This window comes from Hyaena hyaena, unplaced genomic scaffold (genome assembly GCF_003009895.1).
Source record: "Hyaena hyaena isolate Hyena2069 unplaced genomic scaffold, ASM300989v1 scaffold_1137, whole genome shotgun sequence".
Classification (NCBI taxonomy): Eukaryota; Metazoa; Chordata; class Mammalia; order Carnivora; family Hyaenidae; genus Hyaena; species Hyaena hyaena.
In genome coordinates, this window is record NW_024081770.1 from 23,465 (window position 1) to 40,851 (window position 17,387).

The 17,387-nt window shown below is 38.5% G+C and overlaps 1 protein-coding gene across 6 annotated transcripts in view; it reads right to left on the minus strand.

Moving 5' to 3' along the window:
• OSBPL6 (oxysterol binding protein like 6) overlaps positions 1-17,387 on the minus strand; it is a 218,629-nt gene that overhangs the window by 11,381 nt on the left and 189,861 nt on the right. For 4 of the 6 annotated variants that reach the window (XM_039222479.1, XM_039222477.1, XM_039222482.1 and 1 more), the window contains 6 exons: positions 13,088-13,195; positions 10,996-11,133; positions 3,118-3,205; positions 2,369-2,622; positions 1,469-1,606; positions 1,054-1,117 (listed from right to left, as the gene is read on the minus strand). In XM_039222479.1, the coding sequence (XP_039078410.1) occupies positions 1,054-1,117; positions 1,469-1,606; positions 2,369-2,622; positions 3,118-3,205; positions 10,996-11,133; positions 13,088-13,195 (790 nt within the window). The remainder of the gene's footprint in view (positions 1-1,053; positions 1,118-1,468; positions 1,607-2,368; positions 2,623-3,117; positions 3,206-10,995; positions 11,134-13,087; positions 13,196-17,387) is intronic. The other 2 variants (XM_039222481.1, XM_039222480.1) reach the window with 2 other exon arrangements.

Here is a 17,387-nt window from a genome sequence, read left to right on the forward strand (position 1 = left end):
AATTTAGACTGTAGGGGTTAGGACCCTAACCCCAGTGTTTTCAAGGGTCAACTGTATATATATATATTTTTCTAAAGGGGTTTTGAGGGGCACCTCGGGGACTCAGTTGGTTAAGTGCCCAACTCTTGACTTCGGCTCAGGTCATGATCTTGTGGTTTGTGAGTTGGAGCCCTGAATCACGCTCTGTGCTGTTAGTGCGGAGCCTGCTTGGGATTCTCTCTCTCTCCCCCTCTCTCTCTCTGCCTCTCCCCTGCTCATGTGCATGCTCTCTCTCTCTCTCTCAAAATAAGTAAACTTTAAAAATAAAAAGAGGTTTTGAAACTTGTAATTTCAGGTAAGTTTGTAACATTCTGACAAAACATTCTGGTTAAGTAGAGACTTAAATCCAAATCCTGAGCCTCAGTGACCTAAAGACCCCAAATCAGCACAATGTTTACATATCTAAAAAGACTGTGACCACAGATGATGTGCCATAGAAACTTTGTTCACAATTAAGATCTTGCACATACTCAAGAAGCAAGAAGGCAGCGGTTAGAACCTCCATATTATAGATGCAAACAATGAGGCATAATGAGGTAGAGTGATAGCCCTGAGCTGACAGTCAGCATGGCGCTCTGATGTCCCTAGGGCTTTGTTGCCTAGGTATACAATCTCATACTTAAAGCCAGGAAATCTAATTTCTCAAACTCAACTCCACACCAATTACTAGCATTGTCTGAGTTCCAAAGGCAGAAATTCCACCTGAGCATAATGTACATTTAGAAAGCAGATGTTTCATAGGCTCACCAATGGGATTTTGTTTAAAAAAAATTTTTTTTTATAGTTTATTTATTTTGAGACAGATAGAGCATGAGCGGGGGAGGGGCAGAGAGAGAGGGAGACACAGAATCTGAAACAGGCTCCAGGCTCTGAGCTGTCAGTGTAGAGCCTGATGCGGGGCTCGAACCCACGATCTGTGAGATCTGACCTGAGCCGAAGTCGGACGCTTAACCGACTGAGCCACCCAGGCACCCCTCACCAATGGGATTTTGAAGTTATAACTGAAATACGAACCTTGCCAAAACACAAAATTCTTGGATTCACAGTGACAGGCAGAAATGGGTGGATGATGGCTAACCTGGTATTTAAAAACAAAAAAGAAGGCAATGACATTAGTGTTAAAACTGCTATAAATGATTTAAGTCTTTTTCTACATACACAGGCTACCCCCAAATAAAAAATTAGTCAACTCATCCATCTTTATTATTGAATTATTCTCAAAATGTGTACACAAATTACTGAATCTGCTACTTTAAGACTTCATGCTTAAACATGAACTTATATACATTAAAAGATAAGTGAAATGAGTTCTTTGGAAGCTGGTGTCATATCCCACTGCAAACAGTGGTTTATCAAAAAGCTGTTTTCATCATCAAACTGTCCTCCTATAGTTTGGGCATAGAAACCTCACTGAGTCCAGTGGGCTTACCTGTTCTGAGAAAAATCGGAATCCCTTGTCCTCTCTAATGCATTCGTAAGTCTCCCCAAGGACAGGGTTGAATGGCTTACTTCCTGCTCTGAAATAGGTGGAGCAATATCCTGAAACTGCAAATGCAGCAATAAGAACCTGTTAAAACATTTAAGAAAGGAAAATAATATAGGAGAGACTACTTCCAGGTCTGTTTGTCCCTCATTCCTCTAGAGTTTACACACCCCTGTCAATGGGTGCTGATTTGGTGGCATTTGCATTCTCTATTATTTGCACAGGCTCTTCCTAATCTCATGGGTAAAAAAGGAGTGAAAATGAGGTTCAGCTCCTTGTATGGGAAACAGCAGGCAACTGAGGACAAGTATTCTTCATTTACCTGTCACCCAGTTTCTTGAATATCACAGAGTTCAAAGATTCTGACACCTAGGTTATAGGTTACGTCATATGCACAACTTAGCGCCCTGTGTAGAGGGGGCTTATGACTGCTGGTGCTTTCCAGACGGCAGCCAGGTTTTCCACAGTCACGTGGAGTAGAGGCCAGGGCAATGCACAAATAGGAGGCTATTTTCTCTGGCCCAAGTTCTTGAACAAATGGGCTCTCTTGGCTTTCAGGAACAGCTAATAAAGCAAGTCTATACATGCCTTATCCCTGTAAGGAGCCGATACCTTTTCATCCTAACTTCAGAAACACTCACAACTAAAGATAAGTCACAAAGCATATATGTTCTATAGAGGTATCTGGAACGTTTTGGCCCTGCCCAATTTATGCAAACTGCTTCCTCCCTTACCATGTGGTGAGAGCGTTACGCAAAAACCAAATAGGCCACTGTGATGAATTCTGCCTTAGTCCACATCTAGGGATAACAAATCCCTAAAAGGTGCTGTTCTATTATTTATTACCATGCGCTCATAGGGGTCATCAGTTTCTGAAGCCTTGTCCAGAAGCTCGCTGTATTCGATCTCCTCACAGAGATGCTGCAGCGTGTTGAGTGGCTCATTCAGCTCCACAGGCATGGAGACTTTAGACAAGTCTTTACCAATGTTGTTCCTCAAGATATTCCACAGGTTAATATTACTGGTGTCAGGACAGGGAGCTGGCAGGCATGTTCGACGTCCATTTCGGAAGGCCCCTCCTGTGAGCTCTCCGTTCAAGACTGGAAGACAGAGAAAGACAAGAATCATAATAAAAGATACTTTGCTGTTTTGATTTCATAAAATCTAGGAAGTAAATAACTCTTTCAAATAATTATGATTGTGATACATTTCTTAGGCTTCACTACACTCTCTCAAGAGTGAATGGAATTATTTCAACACAGGGTTGCCAATAAATGCACAAAACATCAATGTATAGTTTTTTTTTTAACAAGGTGTTAAATATACTCAAATATTATTCAAGAAAAAATAAGCTGAATTTTTAAAAAAGCAAATAGATTTAAGAAAGACTCAAACTTTTGGTTTAAGAAAGAAGTAAATTTTTTTCATGTAAGCATCAACTTAACAGATTTTTCAACCATTTACCTCAGCAGAATATATAAATACAAAATGCTGAAGAAACAATTAGTGAGGAGAGAAAATGACTGTTCACTGAATCACCAGGGCTTTAACTTGGCAAGAAGAGAGAACAACCTGAGAGCTCAAATGATGCCTACTTTGCCGAGAAATGTTGTCTGCAACACTGGTGTTGTCTTCAGATATATTGTCACTCACATCACTGATGTAAGACTCATCATCTGAAGCCTAAAAAAGGGAAGCACAAAGAAAGGATCAGAATTCTTGTTCCATCTTAATTGGTCAAAAAATCAGATGATTAAGAACAAAATGTTGTCCAACTAAACAGCGTGGACACAGGGAGGAGGGGGCTTGGCCCATGTGCAATGAACTCTTGAGCAAGAGTGTGTGCCATCAGCCAGAACACAGCATTGCTTGAGAGCAGCCTTTTTATTTAAAACATTTTTAATGTTTACTTACTTATTTATTTTGAGAGACAGAGGGAAAGGGGGGGGGGGAGAGAAAGAGAGAGCGAGCGAGCGAGCGAGCAGGGGAGGGGCAGACAGAGAATTCCAAGCAGGCTCCACACTGTCAGTGCAGAGCCTGATGTGGTGCTCGAATCCACGAACAGTGAGATCAGGACCTGAGCGGAAACCAAGAGTCAGACACCTAACCAACTGAGCTACCAGGTACCCCAAAGGCAGAATTGTCTTTAAGCAGCTCCCTGCCTTAACTGGGGGCTAGTACATAATCAGGGATATTTCAGCACAATGCAATAAGAATAGGCAAAAAAAAAAAAAAAAGGAGGGAGTCTACTCCCCCCTAGGGGGCGTCAAGAGAGGCTGCTCAGAGGAAATAAAATTGGCACTAGGGATTGGAGAGGTATTTACAAAGGGGAGAAGCACAGGAGGAAGGGAGAGTGTACACAGGCAGGAACACGAGGGAAACATTCCATTCTAGGGACGCTCAGGAGTTGAGTGGCCATGACAGAAGGTGGGATGAATAGGAGGAGGTGAAGGGCTTTTCATGTCAATATAAAGGGATCCATATAATCCCACAGAGTTATTACATGCAAGGGGATGACAGAGTCACACTTTTCAGGAAGACACCTGGCTGCTTTGCCTTTGGGAGCTCAGCTAATGGGATGCTACATAGCTCTGGGTAGGAGATACTGACAGCTTAGGTTAAGGTGACCACAATGAGGATCTGGAAGTGAAGCTGCTTTGAGACCACATTTGAAGATAATAGACAAAATCTGGTAGATTACTTGGGAGTGAGAGAGGAAGATCCAGGGATGGGGGAAATCAAGAATTAGGCTACTCTCTACAAGAGAAAAACATGGCATAAAATGAAAGCAAAATTTGCATGGGAATAAAATTAAGGGGCACCATATGTACTAATAAGAGGAGCTAGAAATGGATCAGGTAAGAAACAGAGCAGGACAGCAGAGCCACTCAGAAAAATGGGAACAACCAAGGTCTCTATTGCAGGCAAGAAAGCTGCTGATACACATTTACTGTCTTGAAAATGGACATAATGCTGCATTTTTCCTGCATATGTAACAAAATATTCTTATTGTAAAAATTAGAAATTATGTGAAGGTAACCAGATTATAGAAAAATTAACCATAATTCCATCACCTGTGGAAACTACTTCTAACATTTGAATATTACCCCAATTTCAAAATGCCAATAAAAACATATTGATACATTTATCTTTAGTTACTGAACAAGGGGGTCCGTTTATATACTGTTATGATGTTGAGAATATATTTCCATTATAACAAATATAGTTTTCATTTTTATTTGGAAAGGCAACAAAATTCATTATACAGGTAAAATACAAGGAACTTAGCCAACATTTAAGTGGTTTCCAAATTTTGGGCCAGCTGTGTGGCTCAGTCCGTTGAGTGTCTGACTCTTGGTTTCCACTCAGGTCATAATCTCACGGTTTTGTGGGTTTGAGCCCCATGTCAGCCTCTGAGCTGACAGCGTGGAGCCTGCTTGGGATTTTCTCTCTCCCTCTCTCTCTTCTCCTCCCCCGCTCCCACTGTCTCTGTCTCTTTCAAAATAAATAACCTTAAAAAAATGGCTTCCAATTTGACAATACTTGGATGCATATCCTTATAAACATTTCTGTGATTCTGTCTGGTAATTTCATTAACATTTATTCTTAGCTATGAAATTGCTAGATCAAAGGGGTCACATTTAGTCTTTAGACACATGTTACCAAGTTGCTCTCTTGAAAGATTGTAGTAATTTGTTCTCATTAGCTATCTCTCTACACCCACTTAAACACTAGGTATTATCAATCCCTTTTTAGTATCTATTTACCTAACATACATAGAAAAATCTCTTTTTAAATTCTGCATTTTATCTTTTTTAAACTTGTTTTTTTCCTTTAAAAATTTACATCCAAGTTAGTTAGTGCAATAATGATTTCAGAAGTAGAATCCAATAATTCATCACCTATGTATAACACCCAAAGCTTATCCCAACAAGTGTCCTCCTTAATGCCCCTTGCCCGTTTAGCCTATCCCCTACCCACAACCCCTCCAGTAACCCTCAGTTTGTTCTCTGTATTTAATAGTCTCTTATATTTTGTCCCCCTCCCTGTTTTTATATTATTTTTGCTTCCCTTCCCTTCTATTTGATTTGTATCTTAAATTCCACATATGAATGAAGTCATATGATATTTGTCTTTCTCTGACTAGTTTTACTTAGCATAATATATTTTAGTTCCATCCACATTGTTGCAAATGGCAAAATTTCAATCTTTTAGACTGCTGAGTAATACTTCATTGTATATACACACCACATCTTTTTTATCCATTCATCTGTCAATGGACATTTGGGCTCTTTGCATACTTTGGCTATTGTCGATAGTGCTGCTATAAACAGTGGTGCGCATGTGCCCCTTTGAAACAGTACCCCTGTATCCTTTGGATAAATAACCTAGTAGTGCAATTGCCAGATTGAAGGGTAGTTCTATTTTTAATCTGTAAACTTGTTTTCTTTCACACATTTTTCAGTTTGTCTTATAGATTGCATTTGGCTAGAGTGCAATTTATTTTTTAATGTGGTTTAAGCCTTATTTTTGTCATGTAAAAGTTTTAAATTTGTAGATAATAAAAACAATTAGTCTTTGCCTGTAAGGATTCAGGCTTTCTCGCTGATGTTTTAAAAATTAAAGTTGAGAAGGATTAATATATTTACAGAGAACAATGATAGAACTATTGCATATATAAATGAAGACTGGTGGTTTTCCACTGAGCAAGTCTATAAAGATGGCAAGTTGAGAGTAAAGTCTTTTTCTGATTCACATTTTCCCACTGCAACTAACTGGTTCCCAGTTACTATGAACTGCAAAAGAGCTGATGGTTAAATCATCATGCCACATGAAAGCCACCTTCATAAGCTTGATAGAAAAAAAAAGTAAATCAAACTCTTCCACATGATTTCTCTTTAAAAGGCTAATCACACCTAATTATGTTAGAAGAGACAAATGCCTGCTCAAACGAAATCCATGTTGCAGGCTTATGTACTATTTGAACATTTGTTAAGATAACATTCATGTTTATCCTACAAAAAGCTATAAAGAGTCCATTTCTCTTGAATTTCTAATCCCTCCCAAACTATTACATGATAAAAATGGTCCCATACCCACTTCCTTCTAGAATAGTCTATGTAGAATGTAAAACAATTCTACAATGGTAGGGGCCCTGAGTAAGATCTACATTCTCATATGTGTGAGGAATAGCTGAGGCTGAGCAGTCTGCCTGTGGTCCATGTGTGTTGTCTTGTATATAAAGTTAAGGTTCTGCAGTATTATAAGAAAATGATTAATATCCATTTACCTTCTTACCAATGGTCAAAAGGTCCTGAGGACAAATATTTCTCTTTAAGAGTTTAGGGATTCAAAAGAGTTCCAGAAATATACATATCTATTTTTCTATATGTGACCAGGCATATAATATCGTGGAGACAAGTTAATAGCAGAGGAAAGGAAGTAGATCATTTTGGAAGCATGAAGAGCTTTTTTTAAAGAAGCTGAACATTCATTAAATGAAGTGCATTGGTAGATATCACATAAAGCAGATGCTTTCCCCACTCATGGAAAATGTTAATGTAAGACAGCTAATGCCCAGATGTTTTTCAGATTAATCATGTGTTAAAGTGCTATAAGCATTTCTTCATTCAGTTAGCAAATATTTGGCCCCTGAAAGGCTCCAGAAGAATAGAAATTACTAGAGGCTGCAGCTGAGAAGAGAGATCAGATTATACAGTCTTTGTATGATAGCTAAGGAGTTTAGATAGTTATCTTAAGGATGCTGGGGAATAGGGACATGATCAGATTTGCATTTCAGAAAGATTAATCAGGCTAATCTAATCCAGTGGAAAATGGATTAGACGGGCAAGAGGAGAGGCAGGAAAAGCAGTAATGGGGATCGATCAGGTAATCCAGTGGGGAGATGATGGAGGGTTGGAGTAGTGGCAGTGAAGCTGTAGGAAAATGTATGGATTTGGTAGTATTTAGGTAACAGATGTTACAGAGCCCAATGAGTAAATCAATGTGGGTAGTGAGTCCTAGTAAGGCAGATGGGGCGAAGGCCAATACCCATGGATTTGATGTGAACACTTGGGTAGAAGAGCAGTTAGATAAGCAATGTGAGAAGTATGGGCAGGTTTCTCCCCACTTGGGATATGTATGTGTGTAAGGGGTTTGTTGATTAATCCATTTTTGGACATGCTGAGTGAGAGGTTCTGTGGCACACCCAGGTGGCAATGTCTCCTAGGCAGCTGGTTCTGTGGATCCTGAGTTGACTCCTGCTCTGTCTCCAGAGTTGTTTGCTCTTTGAGCTTTATTTTTAAAATAAAAAAAAATTAATTTAAAAAATGTTTTCGGCGTGCGCACATGAGAGTGGGGGAGGGGCAGAGGGAGAGGGACAGAGAATCCTAAGCAGTCCATGCTTAGCATGGAGCCCAGAGCAGGACTCAAACTCATGAACTGTGAGATGGTGACCTGAGCCTAATCAGGAGTTGGATGCTTAACTGACTGAGTCACCCAGGGGCCCATTTGAATACCCAAATGCTGGCCAGATAACTCCACTGAGAGGTCTGATAAACACACAATGCCTCAAAGTGAATACATCATCTCTGTGTGCCCTCATCCTTCTCTCTGCCACTAGATTCACTCTTCCCCCAGAGCCGGTACCACCATGCTGCTTCGGCTTGTGACATAAATAGCCTGCTTCATGTGCTCTTCATTTCTGTATTGTCAGTGTGTGGGACAAGTGGTACTTGGGCATCTAGTCGGTGTGCCTCTAAGAACTTGAAAATAGGGAAATTAGGTTGCTTGCAAAGGGATAAGCTATAAAGTCATAAGATGATGGGTCAGAGCTCAGATAACATGGAGGCACATTTGACTGTAACCTGACTAAAGAAGGATGAAGGGCTGGTCAGCAATGGGAGGTCCGAAAAAAGAGACTCAGAAAAGAAAATGCTGGTAGCATGCCTCCGTCCATGTGGCAGAGTATCCCTTTAAGGGAGACAAAGAGGTGAGGCTATTACATTGCAGTCCTCTCAGCCTCTGGTTCACTCGAATCACTCTTTCTGCTCTGGTTCCTTGCTCACCAAGCAACATCCTGACTAGAGTTAGGCTTCCCATGGGGGTTGGCCTTAAGGAAAGAGATATAAATCATCAAGCATGATTATTTTGTCCATCTGATAGCATCTGATCAATTATCATTATGAATAATTAAACTAGGACTCGGGCTCGTATATGGGAGCCTCTGTGAATTGTTAACATGTGACTAGGGATCTGAGAAGCAGGTGCACAGCTTGGTGTGGTAACAAATTCAGTGCCCGAGACAAGGATTCTATTTCACCTCTCCCCCATTATAAAAGTGAGATGTATTCATTATTTCTTTCTCCTTTCCACTTATTTTTGTTTCCAAAATTGCTCATAATTTCAAACATCCAAAAACAACTAGAACTAATTGTCAGGATGTTTCCTTCCAATCTATTTTCTATGCATATGGAAATAACATTTAGCAACTATTTCATTTCCTTTGTAAAAATGCAGTACCAGATTTGCAACCTCAAATGACAAAATTTTTAATCAACTATGTGGGAAGGAGCTTTGGCTACTTCTCCCATGCTGAAAGAAAGAAAGAAAGAAAGAAAGAAAGAAAGAAAGAAAGAAAGAAAGAAAACAAAAGAAAGAGAAAAAAAGAGAGAAAAGAAGAAAATTCAAAGTACGCTTGACTAAATTTCTAAATTTCAGTAAAACAATCAGTTTCTGCATTGTGATCAAGGAAAACTCCCTGTTTCCAAGACTTATGAGCATAAAGAACAATCCAAAAAAACCTTTATGGGTACAAACTTCCAATTATAAAATAAGTAAGTCCTGGGGATGTAATGTACAACATGACAACTACAGTTAATAATACTGTGCTGCATATCTGATTGTTGCTAAGAGAGTGGATCTTAAAAGTTCTCATCACAAAAAAAATTCTGTAACTATGCATGGTGAGAGATGTTAACTAGACTTATTGAGGTAAGCATTTTACAATATATACAAATATTGATTCTTATGTGGTCCACTTGAAACTAAAATAAGGCTGTGTGTAAACTATACCTCAGTAAGAAACAAAACAACAAAAAAGTTTTTATGTTAGCCAGTGGTAACCTCCAAAAACCATAATGACCCAACTATATATTCTAGACAGTATCCTTCTTTTTTTAAATATAATTTATTATCAAGTTAGCTAACATACAGTGTATACAGTATGTTCTTGGCTTCAAGGGTAGATTCCCATGATTCATTGCTTACATGCAACACCCAGTGCTCCTCCCAACAGGTGCCCTCCTCAAAGACCATCACCTATTCCCCCCACCGCCCTCTCATCAACCCTCAGTTTCTTCTCTGTATTTAAGAGGCTCTTATGGTTTGCCTCCCTTTCTGTTTGAAACTGTTTCTTCCCCTTTCCTTCCCCCATGGTCTTCTGTTAAGTTTCTCAAATTCCACATATGAAAAAAAAATATGATCTTTCTCTGACTGACTTATTTCACTTAGCATAATACCCTCCAGTTCCATCCATGTTGCTGCAAATGGCCAGATTTCATTCTTTTTCATTGCCAAGGAGTATCCCATTGTATATATAAAGCAGATTTTCCTTATCCATTCATCAGTTGATAGACATTTGGGCTCTTTCCATGATTTGGCTATTGTTGAAAGTGCTGCTATGAACATTGGGGTACGTGCACCCCTATGAATCAGTACTCCCATATCCTTTGGATAAATTCCTAGCAGTGCTATTGCTGGGTCATAGGGCAGTTCTATTTTTAATTTTTTGAGGAACCTCCGCACTGTTTTCCAGAGTGGCTGCACGAGTTTGCATCCCCCCAACAGTATAGGAGGGTTTCCGTTTCTCCACATCCTCGCCAGCATCTGTTGTTGCCTGAGTTGTTAATTGTAGTCACTCTGACAGGTGTGAGGTGGTATCTCAATGTGGTTTTGATTTGTATTTCCCTGATGATGAGTGATGTTGAGCATCTTTTCATGTTAGACATTCTCTTTCTAGAGAAGCTTAAATTCATGTCTCTGGCAAAGACGTGTGTGTGCGTGTGGACGCACACATGCATGCACACACACAGGTGTATAAATGGTGATATTCAATATCTCTCAGTCTTTCTACATTTAACTAGTTTCCTTCTACAAAAAAAAACAAAAACAAAAACAAAAACAAAAAACCTCTCCCATCAACAATTTGATTACCCTGGGATATAAATTGTACAAGAGTGTCTGAGAAAACACTAGATTCTTTCCTTTTATTCATCCAATTAAGTAAGAAATAAGTTGGCAATCAGACGTATTAAGTGCTTTGTAAATGGGAACCAATGTAGTTTACATGCTTTGGCTTTCCTACAATTTGGGAAGTTTATTATGATGTAAAAAAAAAAGTCCCATAGTCTTACTTTCTTTAACCCAATCTCATTATCAGAAGCAGTTGGGGTTGACACATCAAAAAACCTTACCTCATTCTCTGACGAACTTGCAGAGAGCAGCACCTCCTGGGCATCAAAGAACTCGGAGACAGACTCTGACATGGACAGGCGGCTTTCATTGGCTACCTGCTGCGACAGGGGGAGACTGACATGGATTTGCTCACCAGCCTACAGAGGAGAGAAGCATTCTCTGTCAACGTTTTCCCCTCGAAAGAAAAGCTATCTGTTCAAATTAGACCATGATGTGCCAGGTCAGATTTTTCTAGAGAAATTCACACCATATGTTAAAAGAGTGGTGACCACAAGTAATTTTCACTTGCAACTCAGCAATGACCATTCCATAAGTTTCCTTCTACTATGTCTAAGGAATCTGAAAGGCATAGCTGAAAGCTGTGACTTGATTTCAGATCTATGCTCAATGGATATTAATTGGAGTTTAACAGCTCAAACCCCTATCAATACCCTGATTTGATTGTGCAGACAGGTTCACTGTCAAATATATGATCTGTTGTTACTAGCCATATTCTTACCAGTATGCTAAGTCTTAGGACATATTTGTAGAAGCCGCTAGACAGGTGCTAAGAAAACAATCTATAAAACTAATTTTTGATATAGAATATATGTCATTTTTCACTTTGATCATGAATTTTAACCAATGAGAAAACAAGACTAAAGTATTAAACTATGTCAAATTATATTTTTATTCAATAAGTCAACTATATACATATATATATATAATGTGTAAACAGTAATACATATAATAATACATATAAAATGTAAAATAGTACACATTTCAGGTTGAAAAGATTCAAACAAGACTTAACAATTTTTGAGTGATCAAGTTCTGGAGATAATTTTGGATTCTGAGCAGTTGAGTGAGCATGAGTATCACCAGATATCATGTGATGCATGAAGGTGAGTGGACATAGTGTGGGGAATTTAAGTCAAAAAGAAGCTGTCCTGGGGAGCCTGGGTGTCTCAGTTGGTTCAGTGTCCAAATCTTGGTTTCAGTTCAGGTCAAGATCTCTCAGTTCATGAGATCAAGGCCCATGTTGGGCTCTGTGCTGACAGCATGGAGCTTGCTTGGGATTCTCTCTGTATCTCTCTCTGCTCCTCCCCTACTATCGTGCATGAGCTCTCTCTTTCTCTCTGTCTATCTGTCTTTCTCTGTCTCCCTCTTGAAATAAATAAATAAATATTGAAAAAAAGAATGGGATGGCACACCCTAAGCAATTAGATGGTAGAACCTTGGCACCTATAGATGTCTAATAAAATATGTGTGTTTCTGTAAATATGACCATCACATTAGTTAAAATCCTCACCTTGACATATATATTAATGTATATCAGGCTCTAATATTACTGATGAAAAGTATAAATTCTCATGGTTATAAAATAATAATTTAATAAAGGGTTATAAACAGAATTATACACTAAGTGTAGCTCAAATACTGAATGTTCTCCTATCCTTTTACTATTACATCAAAAATTCTCCTGAAAAATGGAATAATAATTGGATCTACCTCAGAGGTCATTTGGAGTGTCAAATGAAATAACACACGTCAAGTTGTTAGCACAAGGCCTAGCACACAGTAAGCATTCATTCACTTGACCTCTGTTAGCTACTAATTATTATTTATTATCGTCACTTTTAGTAACTGCAATAGCATTATTAGGATTATTTTAGCAAGGTTAGATGATTTCTTTCCTAAGATAGGGCTTTCAATATAAACCTTAAGAAAACTTTGATTTAGCACCTTCTCAGTTAAAAATGTTTTTTCCCCACCATGTCATGGACCATTTGATGATAATGAACATTTCAAATGAAGACTGTGACAGACACAGGAAATTTACAAGCTGGAGTAGATATAGAAACTAAATATTCAATAGCATCAGATGAACATAGATATAAATAAAAACCAGACACTGATCACCAAGAAGAAATGATATAGAGCTCATGTACATCCTTCACTCCAAAGAACACTGAGCTATCAACAACAGAAAAACTTATGCAGAGAATCTTCTTAACAGTGTAAGAACTGTAAAAAAGAAAACCCACCAAATATACAGAGAATTAGATGCTATAAAATAAGTGCTTGATACCTATTAAAAATTAGTCTTACCTCATCAGGGCTAGGAATAATATTTACACTGACAACCTGATCACAAATAATAGATTCTGAATGTATTCTGTTCAACCGACTTCTTAGTTCAGCATTCTGGTTGAGTGCCTTAAAATAACAAAAATTGCACATGTAATTTAAAGTTAATAAGCAAGCATAAAACAGAACAAGCACACAAATACACATTAGACAACAAAGTCTGTGATGTTCTTGGCTATAATCTGGAGTCAACATAGGACAGATCCTACTGTTAAGAGGGAAATGAATGGCTCAGAATTAAGGTATTCATTTTTTAAAAAATAAGACTCCTGCTTAGTAGGTTAGTGAGTTGAAAGAGTTCACAGATTTCATAAAAAAAATAACTTGTAGAATTTTCTCCCCCCTGGAGTCAGGCCCACCACATCCTAGCCCAGTCTACCACCACATATATATTATGTTTTATAGCCTGGGACCAAAACTATGGATTCCTTCCTTTTTTTTTTTTTTTTTGGTTCTAGTTTCTAAAATTTGGAAGTTGTCTTGGAGCCAGATAGTTTTCTTAAAAATTATTTGGAAATGGAATGAACAATTACCTGGCTTTAATTTATAGTATTATATTTGGCTTTAATTTATAGTATTATATCTTATTCCAGTGAAAATAAGTTGTATTTTCATTTCCTAGGAGCATATGCAAATGACAGTATAGCAGAACTAACTCAAGTGCAGACCAAAAGGTGCCTTCACTGAGCAGCATAGACCTTAAGACAAGCATAATAAAGAAAACACAACCGGAAGGAAACGAACTCCAAGTTATCGACGTCACATGACTTTCAACATACCCGGAGTCGGCATCAGTAAAACACTACCTGGCACAACAACTGAGTATGTGTGACAGGAAGAGAATAGCTTTATATAAGCATGGTCTCCCTACAGGTGCTCTGTGGACAAAAGTACCTGCATCACATCGATGCACGGGAATATGTTCCTTGTACGTAAGACAGATGTAGTCAGCTGGAATTATATCAAGGATCAGGGGATGGGAGCAAAAAGCTGGACAGTTCCTTTGCTTCACATTAAAATCAGCAATTAGAAGAGGGAGGTGGATGCCTTACAAGGTGGAAGATAAATGTCAGGACTTGGGAAGGCATCTTCCCCAGAAACAGGCACACTGCTTTCTTCAGATGGAGTGTATGGATGCAGCAAACCAATACATATACAAACATAATATAATTCTAACTCTGCATCTATTAAAACAACCAGGATAAATTATGAAGTGGCTAAACCTGACACTTGCACTGAGTAGTACATAGTCCTTGCACATGAAGCATAGAACAGCCTCTCCTCTCTCCCTTCAACCTGACTTTGGCTTTTTGAGGAGAAAATTGTTCACTCACAGCTTTTGGCTTTTGTTTAAAGTCTTTATAACCAGCTTGTAAAATATGTGTAAAATATAACACATCTGGCCTGGTGAGCTGTCAAGTGTTGATGGATTAAAGGTGGTTACAGATCTTACATTGTTACATTTACAGATGGAAGGAAATGGGTCTAGCTCTTGGAGAAAACAGGGATGTGTTAGTTACATAAAAGGTGATCACTTTTACAGTAAATAAACCATGTCCTTTAAAGTAAGAGTCCTAAACACTTTATATTCTGCAAAAGTGCTCAAGATCGTTTTTCCTAGAGCAAAATCTCAAACACTTGGTATTTGAAGGCAAAACAAAACAAAATGAAAAAACAAACCTCATTACTCCTATCTTTTGTGACCACTACACCTATACTTATTTGTTCTTTCGTTATTTCTTTGCCCACAAGAATATTGAAAATGGTCTTGTTTATTGAAATATTTGGAATCAGATATATTTTACTGTCTTGTAAGTAGGGGGCCTCGTGTTGGGCTGTTGGATGGTTTTAGCTGCAGAATCGTAGTCTTGACCTGACAGTTTCAGACAAATCTCAACGGAGGGTTTCTCCAAAGTGACTGTACCATTCATTGTAACTGGAACAGAGTTAACAAAACAACAGCACAAAAACTCAATGGCAAGGGAAAATCACAGTTTTCCTCAGAGGAGGAGTTTTCAATACAGGCTTGCCATTTATAATGCAACTTGTACTACTGGTTGCTCAGGATATTTAAAGTTAAATTTTCATTGAAGCTCTTATCTCATCCAATGTTCATTAAATGTAATTCTGCCTACAGGTGTAGGTGAAGGCATACAAGGTAACTTCTAGCCAGAATATCCATAGGGGGTGACCTAAAAGTTCAAAAGGAACATTTTTGTTAATAATACATATTCAATGGTAGAAGAAGGTGGTTGTTATGCAGCCCCGAAAGCATGGAGATAAGACTCTCCCAACTCTGGCAGCCCCAGCGGCACAAGGTGGAAGCAGGCAGACAGCTGAGCGTGCAACAGTCCATTTCTGCACATCTTCTCCGGGCAGCTCCTCCTTTTGCCTTGATCATACAGACTGTTTCTGAAGTTTGCTATAGCCGAGCGCCATGAGCTCTGGGGCATAGTGCTCTCTGGCAGTGGTCAGGGTCACCCTGGAACTCAACTATTTGCTCCATAATAGTATCATGGAAATCTTGTTTACGGTGAGGAATACAGGTATTTTCAGTGAAATGACACTATTAGTGATAATTACCATAGAAGGGCCCAGATGATGGCAGAAACAACGTTCAGAATGTACCCAAGGATCATGAACAGGCAGAAGCAAGGAAAAAGGAGGTGGATCATCAGCTACTCATACCAGCCAACGAGCAAGAAAAGCTAAGGAGACTTGTCAGTAATAACTTTGCTCTTCAGCAGAGTATGGGACCAAACGTCTACCAGGGAGGAAGTACCCTGAGGCATAGGAACTGTGCTTAGATTCTTCACCAGGCAGGTTCTATGCTTATTCTCACTACTTGTTTTGATTACTAAGCTTGGACTACTCAGAAAACTCTCTACAAAGTATTCTCATTTTCCCAGACCTCATGTCCTTTATATACATTCAAGCTGAATATATCCAAGAGACACACCATTCCATCCCAATCTATAAAGGAAGTTACCATCTTGAAGTCCTGAGCTAGAATTGATGGAGTGTCCAAATCCCTACCGAGCTGACTATCCACCCTGGCAGACAGTGGGTAAGAACTGCCTTTGACAGGGTGAGACTCTGGCATATACATTTTACTGAATGGAACTGTGGGTTCTGGGAGGGAGACATGGAAGCCTGATGGCTGGAGAAGGATATGAAACTTAGGGCAAGACAGAGCCATCAGAGACTTAAACCCTTTGCACAAAAGCAGAACTAGTTCAAAAGGAAAAACTAGGTATGGCAACTGTCAAAGCTAGAGCTATCAAGAACCAAATCCTGGGAATCTCTTCAAAACCACCTTATGTTTTTAATTTTAGTAGATACTATTACAGTATATTTGGAAAATGCAAAAAGTAAAAAAATTTTTAAAAATTCATACCTTACTACCCAATCAACCAACTGTTGGTAGCTTGGTATATTCCTTTCTAGCTTTTTCCTATACATTTCCCACATTACTTAGTGGGTGCATACTTTACATATGTGTCTGCTACTCATTCTTTGAATATAAACATTTATTTTATGTTGCAAACTCTTCACAAATATGACTTTAATAGTTGCATAATGTGATCATTTTCTACTGGATATTATTGGATACTTATTGGTATTACTGATTTTCACTAGAATAAATAATGCTGCCATGAATGTTTATATGCATAATTGTTTTCTACATTCAGCATTACTTCCTCAACCACAGGCCAGTGGGTCAAAGATAACATCTTTTTAAGGCTTTAAGAAATATTACCAAATTATGTCCCAAATGACATCTATTTAAACTTACTGGATAGCTAAAAAGAGATATAAACAATTATGTGAGGAGTGTTCTCATGTACAACAAATTTTGTGAAATCTCAGGGAACTCGAATTCAGTAATACTCTCAGAAGTTTTATCTCAATAAATACTCCAGGATATTTATTTTGGGTATGTGAAATGTTGTAGACAGGAAGGATGGTAAATACTACAATTGGGATTTTAATTATGGTACTATGTACCTTAAGCCATTTTTTTGCTTATCTTTCCATATGCACCATGTTTCATTGAGTCTAAGATGCACATTTCCCCCTACATGTAACACCTCAGAAGCATCATCAATTTAATTGACCGTAGTTTTGGTTTTTCTTTTTTAGTAATGCACATACTGATGGTACATCTAACCATCTGTAGCATATTGATTTAATGAAATTCAGTAATTTTAGCTGGAATACAAGGGTCATAGTCTGCTGCTCACATCTGAATGGACCCAAC